Below are 14,861 nucleotides of genomic sequence, written 5' to 3'. Positions count from 1 at the left end.
ACGTCCACACAGCCAGGCTGTGCTGGGCTTCACGGGCCACCAGCGCCTAGAGAAGAGCCTTGTAGGGGAGCTGGCTAAAACCACTCACAGGCTCTGATGCCCTAGACAGGGAGCTGGGAGAGCCCACCACACAGGCTTTCCTGGGAAAGCGGGGATCTAAGCACAGATCTGGGTTAGGCACTCTAACCTGTGGTTCTACCTCCAGTGACCCTGCAGAAGCTAGGCCAAGCAGCTGGTGTATGGACAGGCCACAGCAAAAGCCTTTCTATGCTTAGCCCGGAGGTCACTTCCTGAGGGTGCAGCCGCTTCTCATGGATAAGGTACCCAAGACTTTCCTTAGAGTGTCCAGGTATACAGGAGAGGTTCCTGGCTTGGCAGAAACAAGGCCAAACAAAGCCCTGGGAAGTGCTCTCCATGGTTTAGCAAATGCCTCCTGAATTTGTTAGAGTATTTCATAAGAGAATTCAGAGTTCAGTGGCTCCTTAACAGCCTGGAGGCAGTGCCCAGCCTAAAGGCTCATCTGACCCCTCCGTGAACTCTAGCTCTGGGGACAGCTGCTTTTCCAGGGCCCTCTGGCTGCTAACCACCTGGGGATCTCTGCGGGGTGGGGAGGTGAGTCAGGAAGATGCAGTGAAGGGAGGAATGCCTTTATCCTTCTTGTTCCACCAGGGGCCCCCTCTCCAGCCTCAGCGCCACTCAGGATTGGTTAGGGGGTAGGAAACAAAAAGTGTCTTTTATCTGCACCCCTCCCGCCCGGTCCCCCAGCTCAGGCTAAATAAGGCCACTAAACTCAGGCAGTCGGGATGGATGCTCCAACCCCTACGGGGGGAACCCCCCCCCCCCCCCCCCGCCACACACATGGCTCTCCCCTCCCTGTATCTCTCCAGCCCTTCCCCCTGGGTCCCGGCAGGATCGGCAAATCCAGCCCTCCGTCCCACGTGGCCTGCTGCATTCCGGGAAGGGGATGGAAATGATTCACTCAGGGAACTGTGACTGTCCCTTCCCGGGGAGAGGATGCACCTTCCCCGGGTGGCCGCGCCCTCCCTCGCGTCCAGGGTCCATGACTCGGCCCCATGGCCCCGCCGGATCCCCGCGGGCCCCGAGCCCCGCGCGCGGCGGAAAGGGCAGGTGCGATGCGCTGGCCCGTCGGCTCTCCACCTGCCGCCGCCGCCGCCGCCGCCGGGCGCCCAGGAGGTCCCACGGCACCCTCGCCCCCCTGCGCTCTTTGTTACAGCCCGACTTCCTGTTTGCGGCCTCCCGACCCCGGCTCACTTCCCGGGCCGGGAAGCCGCCGAAGGCCGTGAGTTTCTCGGAGACGCCCCCGCCGCCGGGCTCCGCCCCTCGCCTCCCCGAAGCCCGCCCCGGGCCTGGGAGGCCGCGCGGGGTCGGGGCCGTGGCCGCGGGAAGCCGTCTGGCGGGCAGGCGGAACCGCCCGGGCCCCCGCTGCCCGGCACCAGAGGGCGCTGTGCGGCCGTCGGGGCTGCGCGCGGTCGGGGGCCGCCCTCTTTCGCTGGGGCTGGGGGGCTCAGCCCTTCTCCATCCCGGGGCCCGAGTGGGAGAGCCCACGGAGGCGGCGGCGGCCTCGAGTTCGGTTGTCTTTGTCGCGCAGAGCTCCCTACGAGCGCCGACCCCGAGGGAGTGGACTGCAGTGCTGAGTGCAGCGCGACCCCTCAAGACGCCTCAGGGTATCCAGAGACCCGGGGGTGGGGGTGTGGGGCTTCGCGTACATCCAGCTTCCTCCCCACCTCGCGGCCCTCAGTCCTCCAGCTACCCCCGCCTGGCAAGTAGCCTGAATGCAAACGAGTGGGGACGGGCTGCAAAGAGCCCCCGGGTCTGATCCCGGAGGCTGAAGCTCTTTGCCCCAGTTGGTCTCATTGCCAGGTGACCTGGGACAAGTCCATCCAATTCTCATCCCTTACACACTGATGGAGCACCTTTCATATAGCAGGCATTGGCTATAAAGCATGGTCTCTGCCCAAGGAGGCTAACCGTCCTTTAGCCTTTCAGATGATGTCCATACTCTTGCCTATTACTAGGAGGTTGAAAGGAGTTAGTGAATGAAAATACTTATGAGCAACGAGCTCCCCCACTGATTGGTTAATCCTTCCCAAACTTTTGCCAACAAACCACTTTCTGCTGCTTCCCCTCTCCTAGCCCACAGGATAGAGATGGGGCTGGCTAGGTAGTCCCAGCAGTAGCCCTAAGGACCAAAGGGCAGCTGAGATTCCAGGTTGTCTCCACCATTGCTTCCTGTTGTGCCCCTGTTTTTTCTTTAAGATTTTATTTATTTGTCAGAGGGAGAGAGAGAGAGAGAGCATAAGCAGGGGGAATGGCAGGGAGAGAAAGAGAAGCAGACTTCCCACTTAGCAAGGAGCTGGATATGGAGATTCCATCCCAGTACCCTGGGATCATGACCCTCTCGGAAGGCAGACACTTAACCGACTGAGCCACCCAGGCGTCATTCCCCTTGGAATTGGGAAAGAGGTGGCACTATCCCAGCACTCTGTTGGAGCCCTGCCCTCCCCTGCTCGGTGCCCCTTGTCTTTAAGGAACACCACTAGCTTAGGTCAACTTCTGATGTGGGAAGTAGTGGAAGGGGGAATCTGGTGCTGGGAAGAGATGGCAGAACCCCAAGTCCTCAAGAGTCCCTTTCCCCTTGGAGATCTGTCACAAGTGGCTTTCGCCCTATTTTCCCTGGCCTCTGGGGCCCTGCACCCTACTCACACTCTGGCCGAGTGGACTCAGCCTGTTCCCTTCATGCCCAAAGACCCTCCGAGTCCACAATGCAGGGTCCAGAAAGCCAGCTAAAGCTACGGCAGACACAAGGTGACTAGCATCTCCAGAGGCTGGATTCAGCTCTGGGCAGCAGCCCGCCCTGAATCATGGCACCCCTACAGGGCAGAGCCAAGCCAAAGCCCTGCCAGGCACAGCCAGCCTGGCTGTCTCCAGTCCTCCTGCTTCTTGTCTGAGTTTGGAGGCAAAGCAAACCCGGGGAATGAGCAGACAGGTGCGTGCCACTCGGCTTGTCCAAAAATTGCTGTCCTTTCCCACACTGGCAGCCATCAGGCTAGGCCCATCCTTCTAGACCGGTCTGCTCACTATCACCTCCACCTGTGGCTCCCTTCAGTGCTTCCTCTTCTCTCTCTCTGGTAAAAGAGCTCTGGAAGATTCTAGAATCCCCTTTCCATTTGCAGTAGGTTCATAGGGGATGGTATTCCAGCTGCTCTCATTTAAGAGGCTTTACTTCCTTGGCTCTCTCGGGGCCTGAGTCATACTTCTCCACATGGGCTGTTTTTCTAGAGTTCTCTTAATTAAGTCAGGTCCTACCACACTGGCACATTTCTGTGGGGTCTGACATTTGACTCTGACCCACGGGCTTCCCCTCAGCATCCCTACCACTCCACTGAAATGCTCCTCATTGCAGTTCTCAACCCTGCATCCAGCCACTGGCTGCCACCTCGAAGGACACCTTCCTTCCCTCCTTGGAACTGGGAAAGAGGCCCCACCCTCCCAGCCCTCTGTTGGAGCCCTGCCCCTCCCCTGCCAGGAGGACCAGGCCCAAGGTCTGAGTAACTAGAATACTGCCCTGCCCCGCCCCCTGGGGTACTCTGTCAGTTGGGTCTTCCTCCCTCATTAGAAGCTTAGAAATGTAGCCAAGTTTTCTCACCATCCCATGCACCCTTCTTTCAGGACATGGGGGAATTCTTATAGTCCATGCTTTTGTAGACAGGGTACCACGTAGCCTTCCACCCTTGGCCCAGAGTCTAGCTGTCATAACCAGTAGAGTATGGTCTTCTCTCCCCCATCTGAGGCAGACTGTCCTGAGAGGTTCAGCTACTCCTTCTTCCCATCCTTCTGCCAGTATTGGCAGGACCTCTGTCCTTGCACATGGGCCAAGGACCTGAGATACACTTATCTTTCAGAAGTATGTGGGAGGTATAGCCACTCCTAGACTGTGGATTATTTTATTCATTTATTTAATTTAGCATCTCTCCCCTCTAAGCATACACAGAAAATCTCTCTCTTTGCTCAAGCAACTATTCTATTAATAGTGGGCTTGGGGCAGACTATCATTCATCCGCCTTTTTGGGTTTTTATTTTTAGTTTTTTTTTAAAGATTTTATTTATTTATTTATTTATTTATTTATTTATTTATTTGACACAGAGAGACGGCGAGAGAGGGAACACAAGCAGGAGGAGTGGGAGAGGGTGAAGCCGGCTTCCTGCTGAGCAAGGAGCCCGTTGTGGGGCTCCATCCCAGGATCCAGAGGATCATGACCCGAGCTAAAGGCAGACACTTAACGACTGAGCTACCCAGGCATCCCCCGTTTTGTTTTGTTCTTAAGATTGTATTTATTTGTCAGAGGCCGAGAGAGCACAAGCTGAGGGAGCAGCAGGCAGAGGGAGAGGGAGAAGCCAGCTCCCCGCTGAGCAAGGAGCCCAATGCGGGGCTCATTCTGGGATCATGACATAAGCAAGGAGCCCAATGCGCGGCTCATTCTGGGATCACGACATAAGCCACCCAGGCGCCCAGCTCACTTTTTAAGATTTATGAAAGAGAGAGAGAGAGAGAATGAAGGAGGGGAGGGGCAGAGGGTGAAGCAGGCTCCCTACTGAGCAGGGAGATCAACGCTGCTGCATCCATCCCAGGACCCTGAGATCATGACCAAACCGAAAGGCAGGCGTTTCAGTGGCTGAGCCGCCCAAGGGCCCCCACTACTTCACTTCTGACTTGAGACTTGTGGGTTTTTCCACGTACCCAGCAATTGTGCCTCACCACCTGGGTGTGAGTAACTCAGCACGGACACTATCTGCCTGGAAACAGCATCAGATCCCACAAACTCTGGGGCTCAGTGCGTGAGACTGCCTCCCACCTCAGAAGCTAATCACCAGTCTAGGTTACTTGTGCTTCTAAGCCGCTGCGGAGCAGAGGTTCCCACAACCCACTCAGGAACAGGCAGATGGAAGAGGTGTGTGGGGCAAGGTATGTGGGAAGGAACCTGGAGCTTTCCTGTCCTCTTTGGGTATGCCGCCCTCCTAGCACCTCCCTGTATTTAACCACCCAGAAGCTTCCCAACCCCCTGTCCTTTTGAGTTTTTACAGAGGTTTCATTACACAGGTGTGATCAATTAAATCGTTAGCGACAGGTGATTGAACTCAATCTCCAGCCTTTCTCCCCTACCCAGAAGTTGGAAGTTGGGGCTGAGGGTTCCCGTTCTCAATTTCAATCACCTGGTTGGTTTCCCTGGCAACCAGCCATTCCCCCTCCCCCATCCTTAGGGAGTCAAATAGCCTTCACATAACTAAATTCAGGTGTGGTTGATGTGGGCTTGTTATGAATAACAAAAGCCACCTTTATCACTCTTATCATTTAGGAAATTCCAAGGGTTTTAAGAGCTCTGTGCCAGGAACAGGATCAAAACCAAATGTATATTTCTTTTTTTATTAAGATGTATCCATACCTATAAATATGGCAGTTTCATGTTTCAAGCTGTTGATAATTTAAAATAATGTTTTTAATTTTTGAGGTATTTTCCAGCTTTTTTTATTCTAAATGTTCGCTTTTTTACTTAATTTTATGTATTTTTTTTAAAGATTTTATTTATTTGATGGGGTGCCCGGGTGTCTCAGTGGGTTAAAGCCTCTGCCTTCAGCTCAGGTCATGATCCTAGGGTCATGGGACCTAGCCCCTCATCAGGCTCTCTGCTCAACAGGAAGCCTGCTTCCCCCTCTCTCTGCCTGCCTCTCTGCCTACTCGTGATCTCTCTCTCTCTGTCAAATAAATAATCTTTTTTTTTAAAATAAGATTTATCCATTTATGGGGCGCCTCGGTGGTTCAGTCCTTACGCCTTTGGCTCAGGTCGTGATCCCAGAGTCCTGGGATCAAGCCCTGCATGGGGTTCCCTGCTCAGCGGGAAGCCTGCTTCTCCCTCTCCCGCTTTCCCTGCTTGTGTTCCCTCTCTCGCTGTCTCTCTGTCATAAATAAATTTTTAAAATCTTAAAAAAAAAAAGATTTATCCATTTATTTTAGAGGGAGGTAGAGGGAGAGTGTGTGAGTGGTGGGGGGTAAGGCAGAGAGAGGGAGACAAGCAGACTCCCACTGAGTGGAGAGCCCATCTCGGGGCTCTATCCCAGGATCCCCACCAGTGATCTGAGCTGAAACCAAGAGTCGGACCCCCAAAGGACAGAGCCACCCCCAGTGGCTATATATTTCTTATAGGCTGGCGGGGGGGTGGTTCAGTCGTTAGATGTCTGCCTTTGGCTCAGGTCATGACCCCAGGGTACAGGATCCAGTCCCCCATTGGGCTCTTTGCTCATGGTGGGGGGCGCTGATTTTCTCTCTTCACCTCTCCCCTGCTCTCTCTTTAAAAGGAAAGAAATTAAAAAGTAAATAAAAATAAATCATAGGCTATGGCTCTATCTTGGATAAAATGGAAAGGGAAAAAGTCTATAGTAAAAACCATGAGCCAACTATATATTAAGCTCCCACATGCGAGGTGCTGGCTAAGGTGTTATTTCTTTCAGGCCTCATCAGAACCCACAGGTGGATACTATTATCCCCATTTCACAGTTGAGAAAACTGAGAACCAGAGACAGCACACTTGATGGTAAATGGTAGAGATGGGCTCAAATCTGGGCAAGCTGGGCTCAAATCTGGGCAAGCTGGGCTCAAGAGCCCACGTCTGGGGAGGTTTTTTTTCATCCCTTGGGAATCAGCAGCTTTATAAAGTAACCTCATTGCTTAGCATAATACCTTAGCAGGGTCCCCGAGCTCCTAAAACACACCTTCCCCCAGTTCAGATAATTGTGCCCACTAACACCAGGCATTGTTTGCAGTGACTTTCGGAATGAGAAGTGGGAAGGAACAGATCATAAGGAAATGGAAGTGATCGCCCGAAGGGGAACAATAAGAAAAGGTTTATTTGAGAAAGGTCTAAAAAAGGAAGCCATCATGTGCGTCTCACCTGTAAGTCATGTGCCACTCTTCAAGGTGGAGGTAACCCTCTCTCATGAGGGGTACTTCTGTGGGGATGACATCTGAAGCCCCTTCCTGAGGGGATTTTCAGAGGAAAGACAGGATGGCTGCTGCAGAAGTCAGAGAGGAATCCACTGAGTGGGAGTGTCCCACTGGAAGGGAAGGGGACGGATGTTGTTGGCAGGGATAAATGAGGAATGGGAACAGGCAAGATATATCCCCAGGAAGGTGGCCAAGACCCCTGGGCCAGCTTTTGTGGGGATTCTTGTTTTGAGAGGGTCAGGGTTGAACCTGTGTCTTTCAGGATTCCTTCTCCTCTGAACCTCAGGGTGCCCTGGCCTTTTCAAAGTAAAAGCTCCACTTCTTCTACCTACTTTTGTGGAGAACCTTCCATGAGCCAGCACTAAGTGGGTCCCCACGGAGGACCTCAAAGATAGAGTCTGCTCTCAGGGAGCTCTCAGGAAGCAGGATATCAAGAGCTTACCAGCAAGGGGGATCCAGGATTGCTCTACCTGCCTTTAGACCTAAGCTCTGTGGCTTGCCAGGTACCCCCATAAGGGGCTTACCCACCTTTCCTGTGCTCCTGTTTGCTCATCTGTGAAATGATATTTACCTCACAAAGTAAGGGAGGAGTTTGTAACCAGAATGATGTAAAGCATTTAGCCAACTGCCTAGCTCATGGTAAGCACTCAATAAATGATTGTTTCTGTGGGAAGCATGAGGTGGAGGGGACAGATAAACAGAAGTGGGGTAAGGGGCTGTGGGAGCAGAGGAGGAAGTGCCTAACTTACCTGGAGTTACTAAGGTCCTCACCAGTGGGGCTTTGTTCTGGTGTGAGGAAGTTAGCCAATGGGCATCTTGAAAATATGCCCTAGGTAATTCTGAGATATTTTCTGCCCCTCAGCCACCAGAAAACCATGAATTACTCTTTAAGAGCAACTTTTTTTTTTTTTTTTTTTTTTTTTTTTTTTTAAAGATTTTATTTATTGATTTGACAGAGAGAGATCACAAGTAGACAGAGAGGCAGGCAGAGAGAGAGAGAGAGAGAGGGAAGCAGGCTTCCTGCTGAGCAGAGAGCCCGATGCGGGACTCGATCCCAGGACCCTGAGATCATGACCTGAGCCGAAGGCAGCGGCTTAACCCACTGAGCCACCCAGGCGCCCTAAGAGCAACTTTTTATTATTAAAAATTGTATCTCATAAGCCTTAAAGAGAGAAAAGAGTCACCTGTAATCCTAATACCTCAACACATCCATCATTGGTCTATGCCACTTCCCCCCATCTTTTTCCTCATGTATCTTATCATTGTTTTAATAGTTTTAATCATAGTGCATGTGATGGTTCATAGTTTGCATTTTTGCCTGACTCTGAGGCCCTGGGCATTTTTACTATGTTGTTTTCATAGTGGATTTTTATTGTGACTTTTTCTTTTCTAGATGGAAGTAGTTTATGTTCTCTTCAAAAATCCTAGACAATCTGAATTGGCATAAAAAAAGAAAGTGCAAGGGTGCCTGGGTGGCTCAGTGGGTTAAAGCCTCTGCCTTCAGCTCAGGTAATGATCCCAGGGTCCTGGAATTGAGTCCGCATTGGACTCTCTGTCAGCAGGGAGCCTGCTTCCCTTCCTCTCTCTGCCTACTTGTGATCTCTATCAAATAAATAAATAAAATCTTAAAAAAAAAAAAAGAAAGAAAGTGCAAGGCTACCTGGGTGGCTCGGTCTGTTGAGTGTCTGCCTTTGGCACAGGTCATGATCCCCAGGTCCTAGAATCAAGTCCCTTATAGGGCTCCTTGCTCAGCAGGGAGCCTGTTTCTCCCTCTGCATGCATCTCCCCCTCCTTGTGCTCTCTCTCTGACAAATAAATGAAATCTTAAAAAAAAAAAAAAAAAAAAAGGAAAGTGCAAATCTCATACAGTCCTACTACTCAGAGATAATCACTGAACTTTTTTACGTGGTCCTGTGGATTTTTTTCTATGCAAATAAACACATACAGACTTTTTAAGTTTAAAATAGTTATATTAGGTTATTATATAACTTGCTTTTTCACAGAATTCTGCATCACAGATAGGTTTCTGTGTCAGCAAATATAAGCATACATAATTGTTTCTAATGACTCCACAGCTTTAATTTTATATTCATATAAAATTTATAAAACTTGATCATCTATTGCTGCATATTTAAGTTATTCTCTTTGTGTGTACTTCTCTGCCATGGGGATTGATTGCATAATTTACTTACACACTGAACTATTTTTGGATATTTAAATGTTTTTTCTTCTTTTGTTTTGCTATTATAAATAACAATGCATTGAAAAATCTCTAGGCATATGACTTTTCCCATATTTTGAATAATTTCCTGGAGTGGAAATATTGGGTCAAAGGCCAGGGATATCTTATAACTTCTGATTTATATCCTAAACTGCTTTTTCAAAGCATTGTTTGTGTCAATTCAGATGCTTCCAGGAGAGTGTTGGTATCAGTTTCTGGCCTCCTACCCCGCTATCCAAAGGTGGTACATGGAGTGGGGGAATGTTCTTCTGAAGAAGCAAGTAGCAGGGGTGCCTGTGTGGCTCAGTGGGTTAAAGCCTCTGCCTTCAGCTTGGGTCATGATCCCAGGGTCCTGGGATCAAGACCCACATCAGGCTTTCTGCTCAGCAGGGAGCCTGTTTCCCCCCTCTCTTTCTCTGCCTGCCTCTCTGCCTACTTGTGATCTCTGTCTGTCAAATAAATAAATAAAATCTTAAAAAAAAAAAAGCAAGTAGCACAGGAGATGCTCATATGGACGAAAGGGGACAGGATACAGAGTAGAGAAGAGGGGAGTGTGAACATGGAGAATGGAGGGAAAGAGAAAGAAATGACCAGAAACAACCATTTGCCTGTATTTTTTTCCTATTAGAAAAGTAATTCATTGGGCGCCTGGGTGGCTCAGTGGATTAAGCCTCTGCCTTCGGCTGGGGTCATGATCTCAGGGTCCTAGGATCGAGCCCCACATTGGGCTCTCTGCTCAGCAGGGAGCCTGCTTCCTCCTCTCTCTCTCTCTCTCTGCCTGCCTCTCTGCCTACTTGTGATCTCTATAAAATAAATAAATAAAGTCTTAAAAAAAAAAAAGAAAGAAAAGTAATTCATGCTCCTTGTGAACAGCAACAACAAACTTTTCCATAAATGTTTACATTTAATATTGAAAGTTCTCTGGGGATGCCTGAGTGGCTCAGTTAAGCCTCTGCCTTAGCCTCAGGTCATGATCTCAGGGTCCTGGGATGGAGCCTTGTATCAGGCTCCCTGCTCAGTGGGGAGTCTACTTCTCCCTCTTCCTGTCCCCCTTCCCCTACTCATGGTCTCTGTCTTTCTCTCAAATAAATGAAATCTTAAGAAAAATTATTTATTTTAGAGCAAGTGCAAGGGGAGGGGGAGAGGGAAAGAATCTCAAGCCAACTTCCCGCTGAGCACAGAGCCTGGGCCTGGGCTAGATCTCACAACCCTGAGATCATGACCTGGCTCACTCTACAGAGATACCCAGGCGCCCCTAACTTATTTTGTTTTAAAAGAACTAGCTTCAGGGGCACCTGGGTGGCTCAGTGGGTTAAGCCGCTGCCTTCGGCTCAGGTCATGATCTCAGGGTCCTGGGATCGAGTCCCACATCGGGCTCTCTGCTCAGCAGGGAGCCTGTTTCCCTCTCTCTCTCTCTGCCTGCCTCTCCATCTACTTGTGATCTCTCTCTGTCAAATAAATAAATAAAATCTTTAAAAAAATTTTTTTAAAAGAACTAGCTTCATGCTATACACACTGTAGTGCAACATTCCTACTGGAAAATATATCTTACACACTTTTGGAATGACTACTTTAAGTGTGCCTATAATTTTTAGTTTAAATATCTACTTAGGGAGCGCCTGGGTGGCTCAGTCGTTAGGTGTCTGCCTTCCACTCAGGTCATGATCCCAGAGTCCTGGGATTGAGCCCCACCTCAGGCTCTCTGCTCAGTGGGAAGCCTGCTTCTCCCTCTCCCACGCCCCCTGCTTGTATTCCCTCTCTCCCTGTGTCTGTCTCTGTCAAATAAGTAAATAAAATCTTAAAAAATAAATAAATAAAATCTACTTAGAATCTAGTGAGAAGCAATCTTGCCCATTTCGGCTGCCAGAGGGCTCACCCCGGACCTCATTAGCTGTTTCCCCCAGCCAGTTCTGCAGTTCCAGAGACAGGTCTTCTCCTGCCTCTGTTCCCCATTTCCAGCCAGAGACATACCCAGGGGGCAGCCCTTTGCCTCTGCTTAGGGGGTCAACCCCAGATGGCCGGCAGACCTTCCGTGGGTCAGGAGGCCAGTAGCCAAGAGAGAAACCCGGTAGCCGCTCGCAGCTGTCTGGGAGCCTTAATTTGGCTGCCTTGCCTGCCGCTCCCGGAAGCTTCCGAATTTCTGTGCCTAAGGATGAACACAACCATCGTTGGAGAAGTTTCAGGTCCAAATTATGAACTAAACCCATCGCCTCAGGGGAGAAGTGGCTCGACTTTACGGCTTCTCTCTGCAGGTTTGGTCACCACTGCCAAAGTGACAGCAGTGGATGCAAGCGTGCTGAAAGGCTCCACCCCAAGCCTACCTGGGCTCAGGGGTTCCACACCTGGCCCTGGGAGTAGCCCTCACGTGAGGCCCGCAAGCTCCTGGCACCCGGCCTGACTCAGCCTCGCAGCTTCTGCAGAAACCTTAGCCAGCCTCGTGACTCAGTTTCTCCATTTGCTCACGCGGGCCAACAGCTTGAGTCACCTGTGTGGAATGCAGAGGGTGCCTCCGACGGCTTCTCTAGAATATGTGCTCCCAGGCGGAGCCCCAGAAACCGGCACTGACGCCACCCAGAGAGGTCCTTAGGGACATGCCCTTCACTGGGCCTGTTAATGAGTCCGTGCTGTTTGGGGTGGAAGTGAGCGGACCAGGTGCACCGACAGGGCTGGTGGGGAGACACCCGCCCGGGACACGCCAATCCTGGTTCCTCAAGGCTTCCTCAAGGCCGTGGAGGGGCTGCCAGAGGGACGACCAGTCCCCGCGTCCGTACCTACTGTCCACTGCCCGCCGCCTGACGCAATCCGAGGTGCCCTTGCTGCATGCCAGAGCTGGGGAAACCTCCCCCGCGGTTGCATCACTCCTGCCAGGTTTGCCACAGAGGTGGAGCCGAGCCAATCACTGGGTGCGCCGGGCCTGGGGCAGGCCGGGCAGCTATCCACTCAGAGGGCGGCGCGGTTAACCGGGAAGAAAAACACGAAGGTAATTGGTCAAAAGGGGATTTGCCCCGCCCCAATCACCGCGGCAGCTGGCGCGGTGGGCGGAGACCCGTGCGGCCGGAGGGTTTAAAAGGCGCCTCCGGAGGGGCCGCGCAGCTGGAGCGACCGAGCGGTGCCAGGCCAGGTGTGCGCGTCCGTCGGTCCTTCCGTGCCCGCGCCGGAGACCAGCCTCGGAGGCCGCCGGGCCCGTCCCTGTGCCCGGCACCATGAAGCAGGAGTCCACAGCCCAGAACACCCCGCCCGCCTCGCCGCCCCTCTCACCAGCCCCCTCGCCAACCCCCTCGCCACCCGCGCAGCATCCCCGGGATGACGGCGACCCCCAAGCACTGTGGATTTTTGGGTACGGCTCCCTGGTGTGGAGGCCCGACTTCGCCTACAGCGACAGCCGTGTGGGCTTCGTGCGCGGCTACAGCCGCCGCTTCTGGCAGGGAGACACCTTCCATCGGGGCAGCGACAAGATGGTGAGCATTTGACCATGCCCAGGGGAATGAAGGGGGTGGGGGCAGGGTAGTGGGCACCAGTGCCCTGGAATGTCTGGGCTGGTCGGGGAAGTGTATCGACCTGAGCCTGGGGGCTGTGGCTTAAATTTCAGTGCCCAGTGGATCCCTGTGATGGCTGGAATCTGTGATCCTGTGGATCACCATGTTGGAGAGTATTTCTGGTTATCGATTTGGGCCACTGAGGTGTATGTTTCTCCTGCAGCTATGCATCACTCTCCACTTGCCTTGGATGAGTGGGGCTCACTGAGGCCTGGACCAGCAAGGTTAATAAGGTTTCTTCCTCTGGTACTGGTGACAACTGATTTCTAACTTGTCTTTTTCAAAATTTTTCTTCCCTCCTCAGCCTGGCCGTGTGGTTACCCTCCTTGAAGATCATGAGGTAAGTGCCTGAGTCAAGAGAGGCACTCCTTGGGGCCTAGCAGGGAGGGTTGCAGACAGAGCTCGTGGGTCCTTGGCTGTAGGCTAGATGAGATGCTACTCTGGCAGCGGGGAAGGTGGTCTAGCTCAGTACTTCTCCTAGAATCACCTGAGGATTTCCTTAAAATGCAGATTGTGATTTAATAGGATTGGAGGGTAGCCTGAGACTTACTCCTCCTAATTGTACAGATGATGCCACTGGTTCCCGGACCACACACTCTGAGTAGGAATCCTTTTGGCCCTGGGGCCAGACCACCTTGTCAAACCTTGTGAAGAAAGGGAGAATGAGCTTAATGTATTGCTACTAGATGACTCATCAGTCCTCTGCCCACTTTCCTTATAGAGCACAGACCTGAGGTGGGATTAGTCAGGAGCTGTTTTGTGTGACCATGGTGTCCATATTTTCCTCCTAGGGCTGTACTTGGGGTGTGGCATACCAGGTTCGAGATGAGCAGGTGAGCGAGGCGCTGAAGTACCTGAATGTGCGGGAAGCAGTGCTTGGCGGCTATGATACCAAGGAAGTCACCTTCTACCCCCAAGATACCCCTGACCAACCACTCAAGGCATTGGCTTACGTGGCCACCCCCCAGAATCCTGGTTACCTGGGTCCTGCCCCTGAGGAGGCCATTGCAACACAGATCCTGGCCTGCCGCGGCTTCTCGGGCCACAACCTCGAGTACTTGTTGCGCCTGGCGGACTTCATGCAGCTCTGTGGGCCCCAAGCACAGGATGAGCACCTGGCTGCCATCGTGGACGCTGTGGGCACCATGCTGCCCTGCTTCTGCCCCACCGAGCAGGCTTTGGCACTGGTCTGAGGGGCTGAGCCCCCGCACAGAGTGTCCACATAGACATGGGGCCAAGTCCCCATGCCTGTGCACACAGCAGACTTGATAGAGCTGGAGCCCACTGGAAGGACTTGGTGGACAGCTGGGAGCCTCTCTCCTAAGCCCCTGCCTGTCCCACCAGCCTCCAGCTCTCCTGCCTGACACTGACTACTTGAAACTATTTATTGCACCATGTTGGTGTGGTGGGCAGGTGGGGGGCCTGCCCCAGACATAGGGGCCCTGCTGAGCGGTGCCCCACCTCAGGCACCTGGTGCCTGGCCCAATTCCCCCCAGTGCTGCTGCTAACCCCATACCACCCAGGCCTCTGCCTCCCATCCCCAGTCCAACCACTCCTCAGCCCTGGAAATAGAGGACATGTGAAAAGTCCCAGCCTGCTGGGAAGGGGCGGGGTGGGGGGGAGGATTAGGGAGCCTTATGAGAACTGAGACACTTGCGGGTCCTGTTGATCCCCGCCCTTTCACACCCCTCCCCCCCAGGTTTCCAGGGCAGAACTGGATCTGGAGCCCGGGCATAACTGCTGAGGCTGGGCCTGGGCCTCTGAGCTATTTGGCTGTTTCCTGTCCCTCTGTCTGTCTGCTTGTCTTTGTGTTGGTCTGTTCCAAGGGAGCTCATCACTATGGGCCCTGGTACCTTCCCAGTCTGTCCCACACGGTTATCCATAAACTGATCTCTTATTATCTGTTTTGTGCTGGAATGTGGTTCTTTCTTCAGAGGGGCTGTTGGGGCAAGGGAACTGGTGAAGCCCTGGAAGGCGCACGAGAGGGGCAAGGGCTCCCTCTGTCTCCATCTCTCTCTTGCAGGGAGGGGGGCAGTTGAGAGGGCAGAGCTACCGGCCGGTTTGCAACAGTCCCAGGGGGCACCAT

General features: G+C 52.5%; 1 protein-coding gene across 1 annotated transcript; it reads left to right on the top strand.

The window, feature by feature from the left end:
• The first annotated feature begins 12,322 nt into the window (after positions 1-12,322).
• CHAC1 (ChaC glutathione specific gamma-glutamylcyclotransferase 1) lies at positions 12,323-14,393 on the top strand. The gene is made up of 3 exons (XM_032856808.1): positions 12,323-12,697; positions 13,080-13,115; positions 13,567-14,393. The coding sequence occupies exons 1-3, from the start codon at positions 12,443-12,445 to the stop codon at positions 13,966-13,968; spliced, it is 693 nt and encodes a 230-aa protein (XP_032712699.1). The 5' UTR covers positions 12,323-12,442; the 3' UTR covers positions 13,969-14,393.
• Positions 14,394-14,861: the final 468 nt, after the last annotated feature.

Source organism: Lontra canadensis, unplaced genomic scaffold (genome assembly GCF_010015895.1).
Source record: "Lontra canadensis isolate GAN:19392208 unplaced genomic scaffold, GSC_riverotter_1.0 scaffold12, whole genome shotgun sequence".
NCBI lineage: Eukaryota > Metazoa > Chordata > Mammalia > Carnivora > Mustelidae > Lontra > Lontra canadensis.
The sequence above is the reverse complement of the archived record's forward strand: the minus strand, read 5'-3'. Positions and strand labels throughout refer to the sequence as shown.

Coding starts and splice junctions, on each gene's coding strand:
- CHAC1 (XM_032856808.1), top strand. CDS start 12,443: ATGAAGCAGGAGTCCACAGCCCAGAACACCCCGCCCGCCTCGCCGCCC. Junction 12,698..13,079: donor ATCGGGGCAGCGACAAGATG/GTGAGCATTTGA, acceptor TTCCCTCCTCAG/CCTGGCCGTGTGGTTACCCT. Junction 13,116..13,566: donor CCCTCCTTGAAGATCATGAG/GTAAGTGCCTGA, acceptor TTTTCCTCCTAG/GGCTGTACTTGGGGTGTGGC.